Below are 21520 nucleotides of genomic sequence, written 5' to 3'. Positions count from 1 at the left end.
TGAGTATTTATATTTAGGCATAAATACACTGGGATTCCCATATAACAAATGCTGTTTTTCTAGTCTCAGCATTACACTACTTTTAGTATTCTGAGACAAGTAATATTCAGAAATCAAGAAAGTAGGGAATAATGACTTTTAGACTACTCATGTTGTCACTGCAACTGTCCTCACATTTGCATTTACATCCAGTAACATAAAAAAGTGGCTAGAAACTGCGCCCTTGGTTTCCAAATTTAGAAGATGTGAACAATCTAGAGTTATTTTCTAATAAATAACAAATACAAATATTAAGATACTAGTACCCAGACCTATAAACTCCTCTCCATATCCAATGTCACTACTAAGGGAATTTATCAAATGGAGCCGTATCAAGTCATTTGTGGGACTATATACACACATGCACTTATATACCTACTATATATGTATACACACACACATATATACACAACACCGTGTCCCCTCCACACACTCCAATCTTGTTGAGCTGCTTATTCACTTCCACAGTTAGTCACAGTTACTGATGGAACCTGCTACATTCCTTGGTTTTGTTTTGTACAAACAGAAAAAAAAGTTGTAAGCCACTGACTTAGATGAATCACCCAGCTAGCTACATTACTTTCATGATGTCCTGGACTGTTTCTAAGAAAACAAAGTTTTTAGGTTCTGAAGAAAAGCATGCCTGCAAAGGTAAAACTTTAAAAGGATCAAGGCTGTGGGAACTCTCAAGGCTGTTTCAGAAGCTGGAGCAAGGAGATACTTGCTCCCATAGTTCTGAGTTTGAAACAAAAATGCCTTGTAACCAGAAAAGTGATATAATAGATATTAAATATTCATAGTTAAAACAAGCCTAATAACACATAAGTTAACTAGATAACATGCAGTAAGATTTGCATGAGCTAGCCTAAAAATTTTGTCACTCTGAAAAACACCATTTCATCAAACATGAAAAATACAAGTCTAAACAAATGACTTATACACAAAATTTAGAAACAAACCAGTTTGGATTTCCCAATTTATCTCTAAAAGGTTGACAGCAAAATGTTGTATTTAAATATCAAATTTTAAAAATCTCTGCTTAAATTCTACATTTTATTCTCTAAAATAGTTAATTATGTTTTAATCTACAGAAATCATTTTAATAAGAATCACTTGCCTTTTTCTGGGCAATTGCAGCTCGCTGGAGTTTCTCTTTAGCTTGATTGTACTTTTCTTCTCTCTCTGTGATACGCTCATGAAGCTTATGCTTTTCTTCCAACCACTGTATCTGTCTCTCTTCCAATGTCCTATAAGAAGAATGCATACAAAACAAGGAAGTCAATCTTAGGATTAAACATATTATCACAACTATAAGCAAACTCACTACCTGACTCTATCTTTAATTATCCAACTGCATCATCTTACTAAGCACCTCCTATGAGCCTGGCACTAAGTCTAGAACAGTGAATGTATTACATCACTGTTCTTCACAAAAACCCTCTGAGTTAGGGACTTCTTTATACTTCTGTCTTTTTAATATATGAGAACACTGAGACTTAGAGCAGTTAGTTAACTTGCTTAAGGACTCACATCTAGTTAATGGCAGGACAAACACTTGATAACCAGGTTTGAACTATGGTAACCACAAAGCTATCAAAATGTTACCTAATAAACTTAGTTAAAGATCAAGTCTAGCACCACTTAATGTAATATGTTTTCTGGCTAGAGTAAAATTCATATAAATGATATTTTATAATAATATCATAACAACCTATATTTTAAAAGCTATTCTACATTTTTAATATAATTTTTAGTAATCTGTAGGCAGTACAAATGAGAATAACAAACCCTGAGAAGTTAGACTACTTGCCTAAGGTCACACAGATTTTAGACAGTTGGGACTAAAACAAATTATACTGACCCTAGACTGCCTATTTTCTTCTAAACAATCCTATGAATAATATTCAAAAACCAATGATGAATTATTTAAATTTGCTAGCTCCAGTGTCTTCATAATTCTTAAGCTCGTTTAAACCAAATACTTGAGAATTCTAAGAAACAAATTTCTAGTTTTTTGCAAAATACAAGAAAAATAGTTTGGATCATCTAAAATGTCACAACACATTATGAACACATACCTTGTTGACTTCCTTCTCTTGAATTCGACCTTACAAATGAAACCAGGGACAAGCCTCAAAATATGAAATGAGAGGCCAGACATGGTAGTTCGTGCCTGTAATCCCAGCACTTTGGGATCATTTGAGGCCAAGAGTTCAAGAGCAACCTGGGCAACATGCAGATATCCCATCTCTACAAAAGATTTAACAATTAGCCTGGTGTGGTGGCACACACCTGTAGTCCCAGCTGATTAGGAGTCTGACATGGAAGGGTCACTAGAGCCTAAGAGTTCGAGGCTGTAGTGAGCTATGATCACACCACTGCACTCCAGCCTTGGTGACAAGAGAGGGACCCTTTCTCTAAACAATGTATATGTATAAAATAATAGAAGCACTGAAGAAAAATGTTTCATGTAGTATGGTAGACTTCAGAAGAACAAATTTGAAAAGAATATTTTATAGATTAAAATAAAAACATGTTATAAAGACAAAGCAAATAAAAAATAGTACAATATTCTACCACGTTATAAAGACAAAGCAAATACAATTAGTACAATGTCCTATCATGGTTTTACGCATTTTGGCAGAGAATATGAGATCTCTGAACATCACTAAACCATTTTTTCCTACCAGCTTACTACACTGTCAACTACTAACAAATTTCAAGACTCAAAAAAAAGAATAAATTCATTTTTCAAAGGGAAAATTCCAGAGACTAATTCTAATACTAGGAAGTGTCACATATCAAAAACAAAAACAAAACTAAATAAAACAAAAACCATTCTGTTCTATGACATTCAGAAAACCTGTATAGATTTTTGAAGTAAGAAATGTTTTAGTTTACTCAATAAATACAAAATTTTTTCTTTGAGAGTTTTCAGAATACTATGATCAGGCAGATTTTTTTCTGTGTGTGTGTGGTTTTTGGCCAGGGCTGGGTTTGAACCTGCCACCTCTGGCATATGGGGCCAGAGCCCTAGCCCTTTGAGCCCCAGGCACCGCCCCAGGCAGTTTTTTTTTTTTTTTTTGAGACAAGGTCTCACTCTGTTGCCCAGAGTAGAGAGTGCAATGGTGTCATCACAGCTCACTGTAACTTTAAACTCCTGGGCTTAAGCAATCCTCCCACCTCAGCCTCCTGAGTAGCTGGGACTAAAGACATGTGCTACCACATATGTATAATTTTTATATTCTGTAGAGAGGTGGTCTTGCTGTGCTGGCTGGTTTTGTGTTCTTCGCCTCAAGCAATCCTCCTGTCCCAGCCTTCTTAAAGTACTAGGACTACAAGCATGAGCCGCTATGGCTGTCTCGAGCAGAGTTTTAATACTATATGTCTTAACTTTGTTTTTCTTAACAATTCAAGAGTTCATAAAGTCCATTCTATATAAATAGAAAGTACATTATCTAAGATCATTGTACACTACTAAAGACTATTTTTAACTAGTTCCTAAAACAAATTTACGTTAGAATTACCACTAAAATTATATATCATACAGAAAAAGAAAAAAAATTGTACATAAAAAAGCAAACTCTACTTTTCAACTTCTAGTTGCGCTTTTTCAGCTTGGCTTCTTAAATTTCGGCATTCTTGTTTTAACCTTTCCACCATTTCCTTCAGCATTTGGTTTGAAGTCATCAAGTCATTCTCTGACTGTGAAAGCGAGGTCACTTGGATCTGCAAATGACTGATTTGCTTAAAAGAGAAGAGAAAAACATCAGGCCACTGACCAAATGCAGTAAGTCCTGAGAAACACAGAAGATGCTAGGCAGCTCACTTGCAATGCCTCATGGAGCTGGTGTGCCCTGCTGATGGCCCTAAATGAAATAATAGCAGCAAAGGTCATTTCTTATTACAACCAGAGACCAGCAAGAACTACGTCCCTCAGTCACTGAGTCCCCCTGAAAATGTGGGCCACAAAAGGTGTTGTGAGTGAGAAGGAAGGTTCTCCAGAGAATAGCAGGGAGATGAGAAAGGAAAACCCAATGATTCAGTCCCCTTTCATTCTAGCCTTTCCTTAGCCTCCTAGGGGAGAAAAAACAGATTTTAAAAGCAGATCAGCTGAGAAAGCAACTAAAGAAATCTGCTCTCCCATTCCCACATACCCTGAGATCAGTAACCTTTCGAGAGTTCTGCTCTCTGAGCAGTCAAAATTATTCACTGCAAATATGGGAAGGATCACCCTCATATTGTGTTTAAAAGGTTTCTAAGCATTTAATATGTCCGGTGCTAGGCAGAAGATGCTCCAAGAAATCTAATCAATGCTAGGGATTCCTTAGCTTCCAGAGCCATTTATCAAACTACATAATGTTACTCGAGGCTTTTTCTCCATTCCAATTTCCCTCTGTCTGGGAGTACTGTTTCTCATGAAAAGTAGGTAATTAACTAGTTACAGATTAACAGGCTAGAAAGATTTACACTGCTTCTAAATTATATACAAATAATCTTCATTTGGGACAATTATATCTACTTCCCCCACAAATCATTTTACCAATTAATAAACAGTGAAAGTCCTCATTTTTCTTTCACTTCATTTTACCTCTCTCATAGCCATTCTCTGAGAGACATTTTGGAGCAAAGATGGTTAAGCAATGGGGATCAAAAGGACCCATTATGAGATTCAAGGATAAAAAGAAACAAAGTTCTTATATCATAAATGAATGGAGAAGAATCCTATTGCTTCCTGATAGTAGCAAAGCCAAGTTATGATAGGACTCTGGAAGTCCACAGAGTAAATGTTAGCACAATAAAGTAAAATGGTATGTGTCAGATTTCTATTTTAGAATAAATTTCCCCATGTAAGACTATTCACAATTCTTACTTGGAATGACAAATATTAAATCTGTATTATAGCTGCCTGAACAAGCAGCTTTCAAAAAGCTTAATACCTCTCCATACCCACAGGATGAAAGAAAGCCCAATGCCAATGATACTAGATAACTTCTCTCCAGGAATCAAACATTAAGCCCCTCTAGATAAGACTTAGAAACCATAACTAAATAGGCAAAACCAGCTAACATGCAAGAATAAACTCTAAAAATGAAGTCTTACCATTTCATAATTTATAGAGGAAAAAACCCCAAGAAAACAAAAAAGAAAACAGAATTCAGAAAAGAACACTCTTCTATGTTTTGCCCAATCTTATAAAAATCTTTCCTGAATACACATAACTTTACTTAAAATACAAGTTTCCTTCCATAAATACAAGTCAGATTTCATAAGGATGTAGCAAGAAATACCTCATGGAATAAACATAAAATTACTAATCAATCACACATGTAACTTAAAACCTGGACGATTTTCTAGTCAATTTTATAAACTTCGAATACCAAAATACTGTCCTTTTAAACTACAATTTAAGAAAATTCATCAAGTGCCATACCATATACAGATCTTAAGAATAAAAGCAGTTAGCAGAAGAAGCTTACTAAATTAAAGGATAGAAGTTTAAACTTTTTTTTTGTTGGCAGTTTTTGGTCAGGGCTGGGTTTGAACCCACCACCTCTGGCACATTGTGATAATTAGATTCTCTAAATATTAATGGCAAAATTAACAAAATGTTTGTTGAAATCATACCTGTTTCAGATCAGCATTTTCAGTTTTTTCTTTCTCTGCATTTTCAATAGTTGCAATTTGCTGTTGAAGTTTTAACCTAAAAATCACAACCCAAAAGACACAGACGTTATTAGGAATCCACTGGTCATTTATTTCACTGAATAGACATTTTGCTGAGTGCCTATTTGACATCAAGCACAACAAAGAGAGAGGATAAGAAATCAAGTCTGTCTGGGGGAGAGGAGAATATTACAAGGATGAAACCTGAGAAACAGAACTTTGATAAACAAGTAGCCTTTGGTGAAAAAGTAGAGAATGTGTTGCTAAGATATCAGAAAGTAATCCAGTTTTGGAAGAAACCAACTTACATCCACGCAGTATCTTCCAAGTTAGAAAATGCTTTCAGTCACACTGCTACTTCACTTTTATTCTATGAGGATACACATTTAAAAAGAAAACTAATACAGGATACCATCCTATATTCTATATAATATCTTAAGAGCTTTTCATCCCTAAGATGAATGAACACTACACGATTTATATCTTCTTCAATGGGAATGATACATCTTTAGCCTTAAAAGGCAGAGCAGCTCTGGTGACCAAATGACTAGTCCCATGAGGAAGATGGTATACTAATTAGATTTGGCAGGATAGGCCATTCAATCTTCCCCCCACTTAAATTCTTCAAACACTTATTTTAAATATAATTCACTTGGCACTTGTTATTTATAGCTTAGCATTATTAGCATGGCTTATCTGGCCAATTAGGACGTGTTTCCTGGAAACTCTCAAGAGGCTAGGGCTGTGCTTTAAGTATGATAAGAATCCAATAAATATTTGTTGATGAACTGAATGAACCTAAATCATGCATTAGATGATTAAATGTATAAGAAAATCGGACAACATGGAAGAAACAAAGATAGAACCCATTGTATTCTGAGATACTTACATACGAGTATCAGAAATAATGGACGTAAAGACGTCCAGACCTCCTTTCCCTTTGCCCCTTTGCCAGTCGCACCCTTACTTCATAATTCTAGCTACAATTCTAGCCCTCTCAAATTTTCTGTGTACATCCTTCATTAAATGTGTACAGATGTTACTAACTTGGTGCTTTCAGGTTAATAAAGGTTTCTTTCCACAAAATCATGAAGATGAAAGTAGAGAAGGGAACACTGTGGGTCCTAGCTCAAGTACGGAGTTAGAAAATCTAGGCTCCAAGTACACACCAGTTAGGTTAAGAAGAAACAAGATTCAGTTAGAGAAAGCCTCACAGCCTGGATGGTTTCCATGTAAGTTACACAGATACAAAGAAAAACAACAGAACCCTACATACAAAAGTTGAACCCAAAGAAACCAATGGTAAAAAGTACTAGAAAATCACCAAAATATGAAAGGATAGGAAAACTCAAATAAAACATAAAGGGAATAAGAACGCCATTAGAGTAGACCAAAGGAGAGAGCTTTCTTCAGTTCACTTTGCTGATGCAGTACTGGGTTAGAATCTAAAACTGGTATTTTTCTTTTTCTTTTTTCTTTTTTACTGAGGGTCTCTATGTCACCCTCGGTAAAGTGCCGTAGCATCACTGTTCACAGCAACTTCAAAACTCTTGGGCTTAAGCAAATCTCTTCCCCCTACCTCCCAAGTAGCTGGAACTACAGGTGCTCACCACAACACCCAGCTATTTTATTCTTTTTTGTAGTTGTTATTGTTGTTTGGCAGGCACAGGCCAGGTTTGAACCGGCCAGCCCCGGTGTATGTGGCAGGCTCCCTAACCACTGAGCTATGGGCGCCGAGCCTAAAACTAGTATTTTTCTTTAGGAGAAAATTAGTCTATGATTTAACATCATTACATTTAGGGTCTCACTGCTGCCCAAGCTGGAGTGCAACGGCATGACCATAGCCCACTGTAGCTTCTAGCTCCTGGGTTCAAGTGATCCTTCCTGCTCAGCCTTCTAAGTAGCTGAGACTAAAGATGAGTGCTACCACTATGCCTGGCTAAATTTCTTTACTTTTTATTTTATTTTTTGCAGTTTTTGGCTGGGACTGGGTTTGAACCCGCCATCTTTCGTATATGGGGCCAGCGTCCTACCCCTTTGAGCCACAGGCGCCGCCCTACTTTCTTTTTTTTAGAGACAAAGTCTCACTATGTTGCACAGACTGGTCCCCAACTCCTGGCCTCAAGTGATCCTCCCACCTCAGGCTCCCGAAGTGCTAGGACTGCAGACGTGTTTGGAATTGCAGCTGTGAGCCACCAAGCCAGGCCAAGAGACACAATTTGAACTGGACCCAGAAGGGAAAATAAAGAGTCTGAGATCTAGAAAAATGAAAGATGTAGCTGAAGAAGAGTATAAATCATGAAGCAAGACCTTAGAAGAAAGAGAGGAGATGGGATTAAGGCCACTGTTCACATTGGAGCTAAAAGCACACATGATATTTTCACTAAAGTAGAAAAGGATAAAGAGCAGAAATTCTAAACTGCAAAGAAGGTGAAAAAATTCATACCCACTAGCTTTTACTCATGTATGAGTGAAAACACAGCTAAGCAATAGACTGATAGTTTCCAGGCTAAAAAAAGAAGCTAAGGAGCCAGGTTAACAGATTGGAAGAAAAAGATAAGTACAGGCACCACCACTTTTAATATCTTCAGTGATTTTAAAATGAATAAGAAAAAGAAATTCATGTCTTTGAAGTGATCAGTTCTAAGAGGTGACAAGATCCAAGATGCAGCTGTGAGTATGGGATTGCTAAAGTAGAATGGAGATGAAGATGTCAGAATGAAGATGCAAGAAACGATAAGGCCAAGGTGTTACACAGTTAGACAAAGCGGGTATACAATGTCCCAGTGGCTAGGGACAGAAACTAGAAAAAAGTTGAGCCAAATATCAAAGTCTCCAGTGACTGCTGAGCAATATCTTGTAGGTCAGTAACTGAAAGAAGGAAAAGACAGCTACAAACTGGATGTAATAAATGTCAAATGAAAAAATTATTTTAAATAAAGGTCTGGGAAAAGTGAGGTTTGCAAATACTGATTTCCCTTCTTGTTCCCTTGTTCAGCAGGAGGGAAGAAGAATTTTCACTTAAAATACTGCCAGGTTACATGCCACCAGGAGAAAGTTTCAGTGAGGGGGTGTTCAAAAAAAAAAAAACTGTTGAGGGCCAGGCACAAGTAGCTCATGCCTGTAATCACAGCACTCTGGGAAGCCAAGGTGGGGGGAACCACTTGAGCCCAGTAGTTCAAGCCCAGACTAAGCAAAAGCAAGAGCCTGTCTCTACTAAAAACAGAAAAATTACTTGGGCATTGAGGCAGGTGCCTCTAAGTCCCAGCTACTCAGGAAGCTGAGGCAAGAGGATTGCTTGAACCCAGGAATTTGAGGTTGCTAGGGTGACACCATGGCACTCCAGCCTGTGCAACAGAGTGAGACTCTATCCTAAAAGAATAAAGGTTGAGATCACAAAAAGTTTATTGGTAATAGAACAGGGATTCTAGAAGCTATGGTAGAAACTATAAAAAGGAGAGCTTTGATAACTAGATGGTAGGGAGAAATCAGAGAGTGAAGGATGAGTAAATCAGGGAATAAGAAACCATAAAACCAATACTTTATACTTTGGAAGTATTATGGAAGTAAACATAGGCAAACTGGAAGACCAAAAGTTCAAATGGAAACTTTGTAATAATATTAAGATGGAGCTGTGTCAAATTCTCTTAAAAGTATAGAGTAGCCAACTATGATGATCATGGTCTAGGTTTTCTGTGGTAGGCAGCTGATGTGTGCTATTTCAATATTCAGCAAATATCTGCTGAGTGCCTATATGAGCCCAGTTCTAAATATTGTAGATATATCAGAAAATAACAAAGACAGAATCTCTACCTGTAAACATACAGTCCAACAGTGCTGCCTGATAGAGCTTTCTTTGACGATGGAAATATTCTATAATCCATGTCATCTAATATGACAGCCACTGGCTACCTGTTGCTGTTGCACATTTGAAACATGACTAGTGCATGTGAAGAACTGAATTTTTAATTTTTAAAATTTAAATTAATTTAATATGGATTTAAATAGCTGTGTGTGACTAGTAATACTTTATTAGGCAACAAAGGCTCTGATGTGACCTCTTAGCTTCATTTAACGTTAGTCTCTATTAGCAAGGGGAAGCAATATATAGGGCAAAGCAATACAAGTTATATTTGTGGTTTCTCTATAGTCAAAAGAGTCATAAAACAAGTGTCTTAATGATGACAGTAGCTTTCTTATGAGCATTAGAAATTGACTCTGGCCGTTATTAGCAAAAAGGGACTTTCCTGGAAGAATTTAAGAGTCTACTGATCAAAAGACATCTAGAGAACCAAAACCAGGATACAGAAATAGACGGGCACCACAGGCAAAGACATGCCACAAGAACTGCCTGGTCCTTCCAATGCTGCCACACACACTTTTACCCTCTATATCGTAGTTCAGATTGTGGGCGAGAACGTGTCCAATTGGCCAAGATAATTCTTCTCAAGATGGCTATAAATAGAAAGGCAGATATATTAAATGATAATTTTTTAAAAAAGCAAATATCCACTATAGGTAGCAAAAAATTTAGACTGGGGCAGTGCCTGTGGCTCAGTGGGTAGGGTGCCGGCCCCATATACTGAGGGTGGTAGATTCAAACCCGGCCCCAGACAAACTGCAAAAACAGCCAGGCATTGTGGCTGGCGCCTGTAATCCCAGCTACTCGGCTGAGGCAAGAAAATCGTTAAGCCCAAGAGCTGGAGGTTACTGTGAGCTGTGACACCACAGCACTCTACCAAGGGTGACAAAGTGGGACTCTATCTCAAAAAAAAAAAAAAAAAATTAGACTGATGAAATCAAAATGTTTATAAGAACCTTAAGAAAAACACAGAAAGCCCCAAATGGAAAATACAGTTCTGGCCTTAAGCTACACAAAAGATAAATTCACTGCAGAATATCTTAAATGATCAAGTTCCTTTTCCCTTGGTTACACATCCTCTCGCTCTTGATCTCAAACTGTGTGTCACCCACTGTCTTCCCCCACACTAACTCCACATAGAGAAATAGGCATGTAACCTAGGCTGACCTAGACTGCCTGATCCCCAAGGCCAGAGTGGCAGGCCCAGGGACACGTAAGCAAACGAGACTCAAACCTCTCTCTAGATTTTTCTAACATGAGTTGTCAAGTAAAAATTTTGTCTTCTCTGGTTTCAACATATGATCATGGCCACCAAGTGAAAGTGGTAGGAAAGAAGCAGACACAGGAGAAAGGAGAAGGAAGGAAGAGGGAGAGAAAAAGAGGGAAGATGCCACTCCTACCGGATCACATTTGCATTCCTAGAGCAGGGTGTCCCGGAGACTAGCATAACTTCTGTCCTTAACAACTAAGTCCCCATTTTGGTTTGCATTAGCTGGAGTTGGGTTGCTGTCACAACGAAAAGTTGACTACATACTTTATTATATTTAACTCCTGTAGTTTTTACATGTTTTTAATCTGCAGCTAACTTTATCATCTTTACAAGTATAATAAATGTGTAGTGGGATAGCCTTTTAAAAGATACTTTTATAAAAATAATTTTATTTCTCTTGGCACTATAATATACTAGAGGTAAAAAAAAAAAAACACTTTAATGAAGACAAAAGACTAGTATATAATAATTTAAAGCATCTGCCAAAGCAGTGACTAATATGAAGATTAATATCTACTTATCACAGATACTTGCTGTTTGTATATAAATGGATACTTCTACTTTGCACGATTTATACTTTTCATTTCCTTACCAAGACTTTTTGCTCCACAGATAATCTCTGACCAATAAGTTTCTAATAACAAAAGCTCCAATTATGATTATTTTAATAAATAATCAAAATAGACCTGGTTGATGCAGCTGGACTTACGCACCAGGAAATCAGAACTTCCATAGGGAAAACCCACCACTATTGTAAATAAAATAATAACAATAAATCATGCAGAGTCTGGGTACAGTGGCTCACACCTGCAACCCTAACATTCTGGGAGGCTGAGGCTAAGGCAGTGAGATTGTTTCAGCTCGGAAGTTTGAGACCAGCCTGAACAAAGTGAGATCCTCTCTCTAGTAAAAATAGAAAAATCAGCCGGCTGTTGTGGCGGGCACCTGTAGTCGCAGCTACTAGGGAGGCTAAGTCAGGAAGACTGCTTGAGTCCAGGAGTTTGATGTCATGCAATAATCAGTCGTGCATGTAATCTTGTGAATTACTCCTGCTAGACATTATGTTGGTTACTATGTCCTTATTTTAAAATAAGATGGGGTTAGTTGTACATTATAAATGATCTGCGGAAACTGCACACAAATCAAAGAAAAATTAGCAAAATGATTAACAAAACAGAAAACTATTTATATTAAAGGAAAGCTAAAGGATTGAAAGCTGTTTTATATAGCAAAAAAAAAAAAATCCCAAAACCTCAGGGTCAAGTTCATTATTGTCTTCAAGTAATGACAGAATGCTGAACATTTTATCACTATGGCAACAGAAGCCCAAAGCAGAAGAAATAGTTTGAATTCTAACAGAAAAGATTCTAACTGGCCAAATTGTGGGATTATAATAGGATAAAACATTAGAATTAGGTTTCTGGGGTAGGCGTCTCTCCCCTTTCTGTAAATTGTCAAGGAGAGATATAGAAAAACAAAGCAAAATAAAACAACAACAACAAAACCCTAGTTATCCTAAATAGATTTTTTTTAAAAAAGTACCATCTAAAAGCAAAGGTATAAGCACAAGACTAGCTCTGAAAACCATTACAGATTTATGATTCTAGAAAGTAGCCAGTAACAATTTCAATTAATAGTTCATCTAACATAAGTAAAACCACATCTCTGCCTGAAGTAATGTGAATCAAGAATCTTGTCTTAAAACATAATGATTTTTAAAAGCCTCTCAACTTTAAATTATATAATTAAATAAGTCGCTAAGATATCAGAATTTAAAAGGCAAATATAAAGAAGTTCCGGGTGCTGAAGACAACAGCAGATGTCTATCTCTGTTATTCATATATTATGTAAAAACAATACAGAAAAGCAAGGAGAAAAACATAAAGCCACAATAGAAATATGCCCTTAGCATAAGTGGAAGACTGAAAATGCCCAAATTCAGAACTATAGGTAAAATGAAGGAAAAAAATAACCAAATTCTAGCAAGCATTCTCTCCTGTTCCTGCCAGCAAGTCTTTGCATAAACAGGGGTCACTGCACATCAATGGACTTAACTCATTAAAATAAAAAGATCTCCAATTTTGCTCACAAAGCAAGACCTGGGTACATGACACATATAAAACACACATTTAAAGTACAAAGTGATTCTGAAAATTCAAAACTAAGGGGACAAAGGCATACCATGCAAATGAAAACTATAAGAAAACACTAGTGATACTTTCAGAAAATGTAAAATTCAAGCAAAAAAATTAAATGACAAAAATAATTTTTACTACTAAAACCACAATTCATAATTAAAATATAACTCTTATGAAAAATCTATATATTGTATCAAGAACACAATCACCTTTATGAAGCAAAACTACAAATAATGCAAGCAGTTATAGATAGAACATACTAAAAGTAGAAGACTTCAATATATCATTCTTTGTACGAGACAGATTATATGGACAAAAAGAATAAGTACATAAAGGTCTAAACATCACAGTTAATAAGGTAGCTCTTACATACATATAAGATACATATATACACACATATATATATATCTTAAACTGTAAATTCTTACAATTGAGTACTTTCTTTCCATGTGCTACATAAAACCCAGAAATCTAATCATGAACTATACGGCTGCCACGGGGGTAAGGCAAGTAGTACGGAGCCCAGAATGCAAAACTTAAGGAGACACTCATTTTAAAATTCTTGGAAGCACAGGATCAGCAAATGAGAGTGTCTCAAATTCTGTACCCTGGGTGCCTCAGTTATCTTACCTTAACCATAGCCTTGGTATATTAGATTGCAAAGAAACATCGTGTGTTCCATAAAGTAGAAATAAAATAAACAATACTTTCTGATCACAATGCAATAAAACTAAAAATTAACAAATTCCTTTTTAAAGGCTCTCCCACTTGGAAATTCAAAAACCTTTTGTTATAAACTGAAACACGTCACTTCAAAATTCATGTTGAAATCTCAACTCTCAGTACTTTAGAATATTACTGTATTTGGAGACAAGACTTTTACAGAGGTAATTAAGGTAATGAGATCATAAAGGTGGGCCCCAATCCAATATAACTGGTTTCCCTAGAGAAAGAAGATACAGCAGGGATGTAAGCCTACAGAGAAAAAGCTATGTGAGAAGGTGGCTGTCTGCAAGCCAGAGAGAGAAGCCTCAAGAGAAACAAAATCAATTGATAACCTCTGATTTTTAGTCTCCAGAACTGCGAGAAAATAAATTTCTCTTGTTTAAATCACCCAGTCTGTGGTATTTTTTATGGCTGCCTTAGCAAACTAACATATCTTCTGTTAAACAACTTTTGGGTGAAAAGGAAAATACAAATTGAAATTAGAGCATTTCTTAAAAAAAAAAAAAAAAAATTAAAATACCATGTATCAGCTTGGCACCTGTGGCTCAAGCAGCTAAGGTGCCAGCTACATACACCTGAGCTGGCGGGTTCAAATCCAGCCCGGGCCCGCCAAAAAACGATGACGGCTGCAACCAAAAAATGGTCGGGCATTGTGATTCCAGCTACTTGGGAGGCAGAGGCAGGAGAATCGCTTAAGCCCAGGAGCTGGAGGTTGCTGTGAGCTGTCATGCCACGGTACTCTACCCAGGGTGACAGCTTGAGGCTCTGCCTCAAAAAAAAACAAAACGAGAAAAAATCATATATCATAATCTATGGGAAACCTTTAAAGCACTGATGAGAAAATTCTTGGCACATGTTCTTACCAATGAAAATGAAAGAATAATCAATAGTAGCATTAACTCCCCATCTTAAAAACAAAAGAAAAGAACAAAATAAAGCCCAAGGTATATAAAATCTCTAAGAAATGAACAAAGCAGGTATTAGAAAATATGTGATTTTAGGAAGGTCAAAGGATTAAAAAATCCATGCATAAAAGCTAAATAACTACATTTCTATGTGCTAGCAATAAACAATTAAAAAGTAAAATTAAAAAAAAAATCCTTCATATGTAATAATATAAAATATTTAGGCTTAAAATTTAACAGACGATGAGCACAATTTCTATAGTGGAAACTACACAACATTAGGGCCCCGACATGGTGGCTCACGACTATAATCCTAGCATTCCGGGAGGCCAAAATGGTTGGACTGCTTAAGCTCAGGAATTCCAGACCAACCGGAGCAAGAGCAAGGTCCCATCTTTAAAACTAGCCCACCACTGTGGAAGGCACCTGTAATCTGAGCTACTCGAGAGGCCGAGGCAAAAAGATCACTTGAGCCCAGGAGTTTGAGGTTGCTGTGAGCTATGATCCCATGGCACTCTACCAAGGGTGACAAAGTGAAACGCTGTCTTAAAAAAACAAACAAACAAACAAACAAAAACTACAAAACATTAGTAACGGAAGTTAAAGACCTAAATAAATGGAGAGGTGTGTGACAGTCATGCATTGAAACACTCAAAAGTAATAATGATTAAGCAAAAACCAAGACCATATGATCCTCTCAACAGACGCAGAAAAAGCATTTAATAAAATTCAGCATCCTTTTCCAATTACAACACTTAAGAATATAGGCATAGGTGGCACATTTCCTAATCTGATTTACACCATCTGTGACAAACCTACAGCTAATATTATACTGAATGGAGTAAAAGTGAAAGCTTTTCCATTTAGAACTAAAACCAGACAAGGTTGTCCTCTATAGCCCCTACTAGTCAACATACCGCTAGAAGTTCTAGCCAATACAATCAGGCAAGAAAAGGAAATAAAGGGCATCCAAATGGGGACAGAGGAGGTTAAATTCTCGCTCTTTGATGACAATATGATCTTATACTTAGAGAACCCCAAAGACTCAAACACAAGACTCCTGGAAGTGATTAAAAAATACAGCAATGTCTCAGGATATAAAATCAATGTCCACAAATCAGCAGCCTTTATATATACCAGTTAACAGACAAGATGAGAAGCTAATCAAGGACACAATTCTCTTCACAATAGTTTAAAAAAAAAATTAAATACCTAGGAATATACCTAACAAAAGAGGTGAAGGACCTCTGCAAAGAAAATTATGAAACCCTGAGAAAAGAAATAGCAGAAGATATTAACAAATGGAAGAACATATCATGCTCATGGCTGGGGAGAATCAACAATGTCAAAATGTCTATACTTCCCAAAGCAATCTACAGATTCAATGTAATCCCCATTAAAATACCATCATCTTTCAAAATTAAAATACCATACTTTCAAGATTTGGAAAATATAATTCTTCATTTTATATGAAACCAGAAGAAACCCCATATAGCCAAGGTAATTCTTAGTAATAAAAACAAAGCCAGGGTTATCACCCTACCAGACTTTTGGCTGTACTACAAGGCCATAGTGATCAAAAAGCATGGCATTGGCACAGAAATAGAGACATTGACATTTGGAACCAAATAGAAAATCATAAGATGAAACTAACATCTTATTACCACCTGATCTTTGATAAACCAAACAAGAATATATACAGTGGGGAAAAGAAACCCTATTCAATAAATGGTGTTGGGAGAACTGAATAATCACAAGTAAAGACTGACTGGACCTACACCTCTCACCACTTACAAAAACTGATTCAAGATGGATAAAAGATTTAAATCCAAGGCAAAAAAACAATAACAATCCTTGAAGAAAGTGTGGAGAAAATACTTGAAGATATAGGCCTGGGGAAAGATTTTTTGAAGACTTCCATGGCAAATGCAGCAACAACAAAAATAAACAAATGGGACTTATTAAACTGAAAAGCTTCTGTACAGCTAAGGAAACAACAGCCAAAGCAAACAGACAACCATCAGAATGAGAAAGACACTTGTGGATCTACAGAGAACTCAAATTAATCAGCAAAAAAACGACTCAACAATCCCATGTATCACTGGGCAAGAGACATGAATAGAATCTTCTCTAAAGAAGAGAGGTGAATGGCTAACATGAAAAAATGCTCATCATCTCTAATCATCAGTGAAATGCAAATCAAAACTACCCTGAGCTATCACCTAACCCCAGTGAGAATGGCCCACATCACAAAATCTCAAAGCTGCAGATGCTGGCGTGGTTGTGGAGAGAAGGAATACTTTTATACTGCTGGTAAGACTGCAAACTAATACAACCTTTTTGGAAGGAAGTATGAAGAATTCTCAAAGCACTCAAATTAAACCTCCCATTTGATCCTGCAATACCCCAAAGAAAAAAATCCTTTCATCATAATGACATTTGCCTTGGACTATTTATTGCAGTTTAATTTACAATTGCCAAAATGTGGAAACAACCTAAATGCCCACTAATCCAGGAATGGATGGTATATGTATACCATGGAATACTATTCAGCATTTAAAAAGATAGAGACTTTACATCTTTCTCATTAACCTAGATGAAGGTGGAACACATTCTTCTTAGTAAAGCATCACAAGAATGGAGAAGCAAGAATCCAATGTACTCTATCCTAATATGAAGGCAGTGAGCTAATACAAGGGGAGGGCAGTATTGGAATGAAGGACCAGAGAGAGCAGAGGAGGGAGGGAGACAGGGGGTCACAGTGCATGGCACACCTCTTGGGGGTGGGACACAATTATAAGAGGGATTGTAACAAATGCAATCAGTGTAACCTAATTCTTTGTACTCTCAATGAATCCCAAACAATAAAAAAAATTAAAGAAACACTGAAAATCGATAATAATTCTCCTCAAACCTACAAATTCAATCCCAATAAAAATTTTAACAAGTTTTTTTGAAAAAGCGACAAGCTGATTTTAAAATTCATATTAAAAGACAAAGGACCTCGAAGAACCCAAAGAACGTAGACGAAAGAGAAGGCAGAAAACTTGCACCACCTGAGTCAAACTTCCTGTAAAGCTATAGGGATCAAGATGGTGTGATTCTGGTGTAAAGCTAAGACATACAGATCAATCACAGAGGATCAAGAAATTTCACTACAGATACCAAATTATATGGGGGAAAAAAATCTTCAACAAATGGTGCTATTGAATACCTAGATGAAAATAAAAAGTATATATTTAGCATTATCATACACCATATAAAAACATGAATTAGATCTTAAAACTTAGAATGTAAAAACCAAAATATTAATCTTTTAGAAGAAAACAACATATCTTTGTAACACAGGATTAGGCAAAGATTTTTTTTTTTTGAGACATGGGAAATTGCTTTTGTTTGTTTGTGCCAGGCACTATAATGAACAGGTTACACAGACAGGGTTGCCAAGTAAAATGCAAACCACCCGTTTAAATTTGAATGCATATGTTCCATGCAATATTTGGAAGGCCGGGAGCCATGGCTCACATGTGTAATCCCAGTACTTTGGGTGGTCAAAGTGGTAGATTTAGGCAAAGATTCCTTAAACACAAAAATCACAAACTAGAAAGGAAAATATTGTTAAAGTGATGTGATATTATGATATATACCAGAGTGCCAAAAAATATGTATACATATTTTAAGTGATCTTGTTCAATGTAAAACCGATCATTCCCCAAAAGTGTACAAATTGTAGGCAAAATGAACATGCATAGCATGTCTAGGTACACTTGACAAGTAACAGTACCTTCAAGTTCAGTAAGTAATACAGAGATAACATCTCTTAAATGTGTATGCATTTTCAGCACCCTCTGCATACATACGTATATACATATGTATGTATGTTTTCATCCATAGTTCCTGATTCATAACTCTGATAGATCTTGTTATTTCCTAAGTGACTAAAACAGTATGCCTATCTTTTGTTATAGTATTTGGCCTTTTGATCTTTGTTCATGAAGCAGCTTCAGAAAAGCTTCAGGGCAATAAAAGTGAAAGACAGTCTTTGGTTATAATATTGGGTGCTTTAGGCCTCAGAAAACAAAATCTCTCTCTCTGACCTTTTCCTGTTCTCCCTTTATTTGTTCCTTTTTCTCTCCAAGGCAAGCCTTCGAAACTAAAAATATATTCTAATCTTCCCCCACCTTCCCTTTCTGTCTTGGAGGTGTCCACAAAGCAATTCTCTGACACACCCTGCCTAATTGTAGGTCATGAGGCTCTCATTTCTGAAAAGATTCTGCCCCATTCCCGTGAGGAATGCTACACAGAAAGGCCAAGAGCAATCTCAAGACAGGTCTTGTTAGGATTCTCCAACGTCTATTAGTACGAGGTTATACCCCTTTTGCCCAATCAGATTTCCACACGGTTGTCCATGTTTCAATCATCCTGATCCAATGATGTCTCCACAAAAGGCCCAAGAGGAGAGGGTACAAAGCGCCTTTAGATAGCTGTACTTGTGGAGTCTTAATGAAGATGAACAAGAACTCATCCACATGCCAGCAGAGTGGTGTACCCCAACCCCAAGGGAACAGAAGCTCCCAACCAAGCTCAGGACCCTTCTGGACCTCACCTTATGTATCTCTTCATCTGGCTGTTTATTTGTGTCTTTTAAAAATAGCAACCTCAAACTCTTTTCAATAAATTGGGAAACATGTTTCCTTGAGTTTTATGAGCCACTCTAGAAAATTAACAGAGCTTAAAGAGGGGTTCATGGAAACTGCAACATAAAGATGTAATAGTCTGAAGTTCCAGAGGCATAGATTTGTGACTGGTGTCTGAAGCTGGGGATATCTTGTGAGACTGAGTCCTCGACTGTGGGTTCTGATGCTATCTCCAAGAAGATGAAGTCAGAATTGAATTGGATTAGAAGACACAGGCTAGTATCTACTGCAGAACTGACCACTTGCTTGTTTATGGGGAAAAATCCCCACACATTTGGTCATCCAAGCCTTCTGCAGTAATTGTTGTGGTAAGAAAACAGAGGTTGGAAAACTTCTTCCCATACAAGTGGGTTTTATAGAAATAATTTTTAAAAAAACCTTTCACTTTCAATTAAGACACAATTAGCTCACACCTGTAATCCTAGCACTCTTGGAGGCCAAGGCAGATGGATTGCCTGAACTCACGGAGACCAGACGGAGCAAGAGCGAGAGCCCATTTCTAAAAAATAGCCAGGCGTTGTGGCAGGTGCCTATAGTCCCAGTTACCTGGGAACCTGAGGCAAGAGGATCACTTGAGCCGGGAGTTTAAGGTTGCTATGAGTTATGACATCATAGCACTCTACCAAGGGCAACATAGTAAGACTCTGTCCCCCCCCCCCCAAAAAAAAGACAGTTAAGTACACAAAAATACAAAACACTGACAGGGAGAAAATATCTGTAAAATAAGTACCTAATAAAGGGCTTTATGAAAAACACATAAGGTACTATTACAACTCAATAAGACAACAACTTCCTAATTTAAAAACTGGGCAAAATACCTGAACAGACACTTCACCAAAGTGATGTAGCCTATTAGCACAGGAAAAGATACTGAACATGGCTCGGCGCCTATAGCTCAGCGGCTAGGGTGCCAGCCACTTACATTGGGGCTGGCAGGTTCGAACCCAGCCCAGGCCTGCCAAACAACTATGACAACTACAATAACAAGAACAACAACAAAAAAAAAATAGCCAGGCATTGTGGTAGGCACCGATAGTCCTAGCTACTTGGGAGGCTGAGGTAAGAGAATCACTTAAGCCCAAGAGTTTGAGGTTGCTGTGAGCTGTGACACCACAGCACCCTACCAAGGGGTGACACAGTGAGACTCTGTCTTAAAAAAAAAAATACTGAACATCACTAGTCATCAGAGAAAGTAAAATTAACACCACAGGTAATATATCACTAGATACCCACTAGAATTTTTAAGTTAAAATCTACAATACGAAAAAAAAAAAAAAAGACTCTGAATAACCAAAGCAATCTTAAACAAAAAGAACAAATCTGGAGGCATCACACCACCTGACTTCAAATTATACTATAAGGCTACAATAACCAAAACAGTATGGTACTAGTATAAAAACAGAGACATAGACTAATGGAAGAGAATAGAGCTGGGATCACTGGATAGCCACATGAGGAAGAATGAAACAGAACTATCTGTCACCACTCACAAAAATTAATTCCAGATAAAGATTCAAAAATAAGCCAAGAAAAAAAATTACTAAAGAAAATGTAGGAAAAAGTCTTTTAGATGTCAGCCTTAATGAAGAATTTATGACCCCAAAGCAAATATTGCAATAAGAAAAATAAATAAATGGGACTTAATTAAATTAAAAAGCTCCTGCATAGGTAAGGAAATAATCAACAGAGTGAAGAGGTAACCTACAGTATGAGAGAAAATATTCCCAAACTATACATTTGACAAAGAACTGATTCTAAATCTACAAAGAACTTAAACAAATCAGCAAGAAAAAAACAACCCAATAAAAAGTGGGCAGAAGACATAAACAGAAGTTTTTCAAAAGAAGACAGATAATGGACAATAAGCATATTTTTAAAATGTTCAACCTCACTAATCATCAGGGAAATGCAAATTAAAACCACAATGAAATACCACCATACTGTTATCTAAGTGGCCATTATTAAAATTTATAAAAAACAGAAAAAGAAAATAGATGCTGGTCTGGATTCAGAGAGCAAGAAACACATGTTAATACAACCTCTATGTAAAGCAGTATAAAGTTCCTCAATGATAAATGAAAACCTACCCTTCAATCCAGTAATCCCACTGCTGGGTATCTACCCTCAAAAAATGAAATAATATCATCAAAAAGACACCTGCACTCAAATATTCATCATAGCATAATTCACAACTGCAAAGATGTGAAATCAACCTA

At 36.8% G+C, this 21520-nt stretch overlaps 1 protein-coding gene across 7 annotated transcripts in view; it reads right to left on the bottom strand.

The window, feature by feature from the left end:
• CEP83 (centrosomal protein 83) overlaps positions 1–21520 on the bottom strand; it is a 137176-nt gene that overhangs the window by 18668 nt on the left and 96988 nt on the right. For all 7 annotated transcript variants that reach the window (XR_008378833.1, XM_053584242.1, XM_053584243.1 and 4 more), the window contains 3 exons: positions 5668–5743; positions 3629–3786; positions 1157–1286 (listed from right to left, as the gene is read on the bottom strand). Coding sequence is in view for 6 of the 7 variants with exons in the window: in XM_053584242.1 (XP_053440217.1) it covers positions 1157–1286; positions 3629–3786; positions 5668–5743 (364 nt within the window). In the remaining variant the exon portion in view is untranslated. The remainder of the gene's footprint in view (positions 1–1156; positions 1287–3628; positions 3787–5667; positions 5744–21520) is intronic.

Source organism: Nycticebus coucang, chromosome 3 (assembly GCF_027406575.1).
Source record: "Nycticebus coucang isolate mNycCou1 chromosome 3, mNycCou1.pri, whole genome shotgun sequence".
Classification (NCBI taxonomy): domain Eukaryota; kingdom Metazoa; phylum Chordata; class Mammalia; order Primates; family Lorisidae; genus Nycticebus; species Nycticebus coucang.
This window is presented reverse-complemented; position numbering and strand designations above follow the sequence as displayed.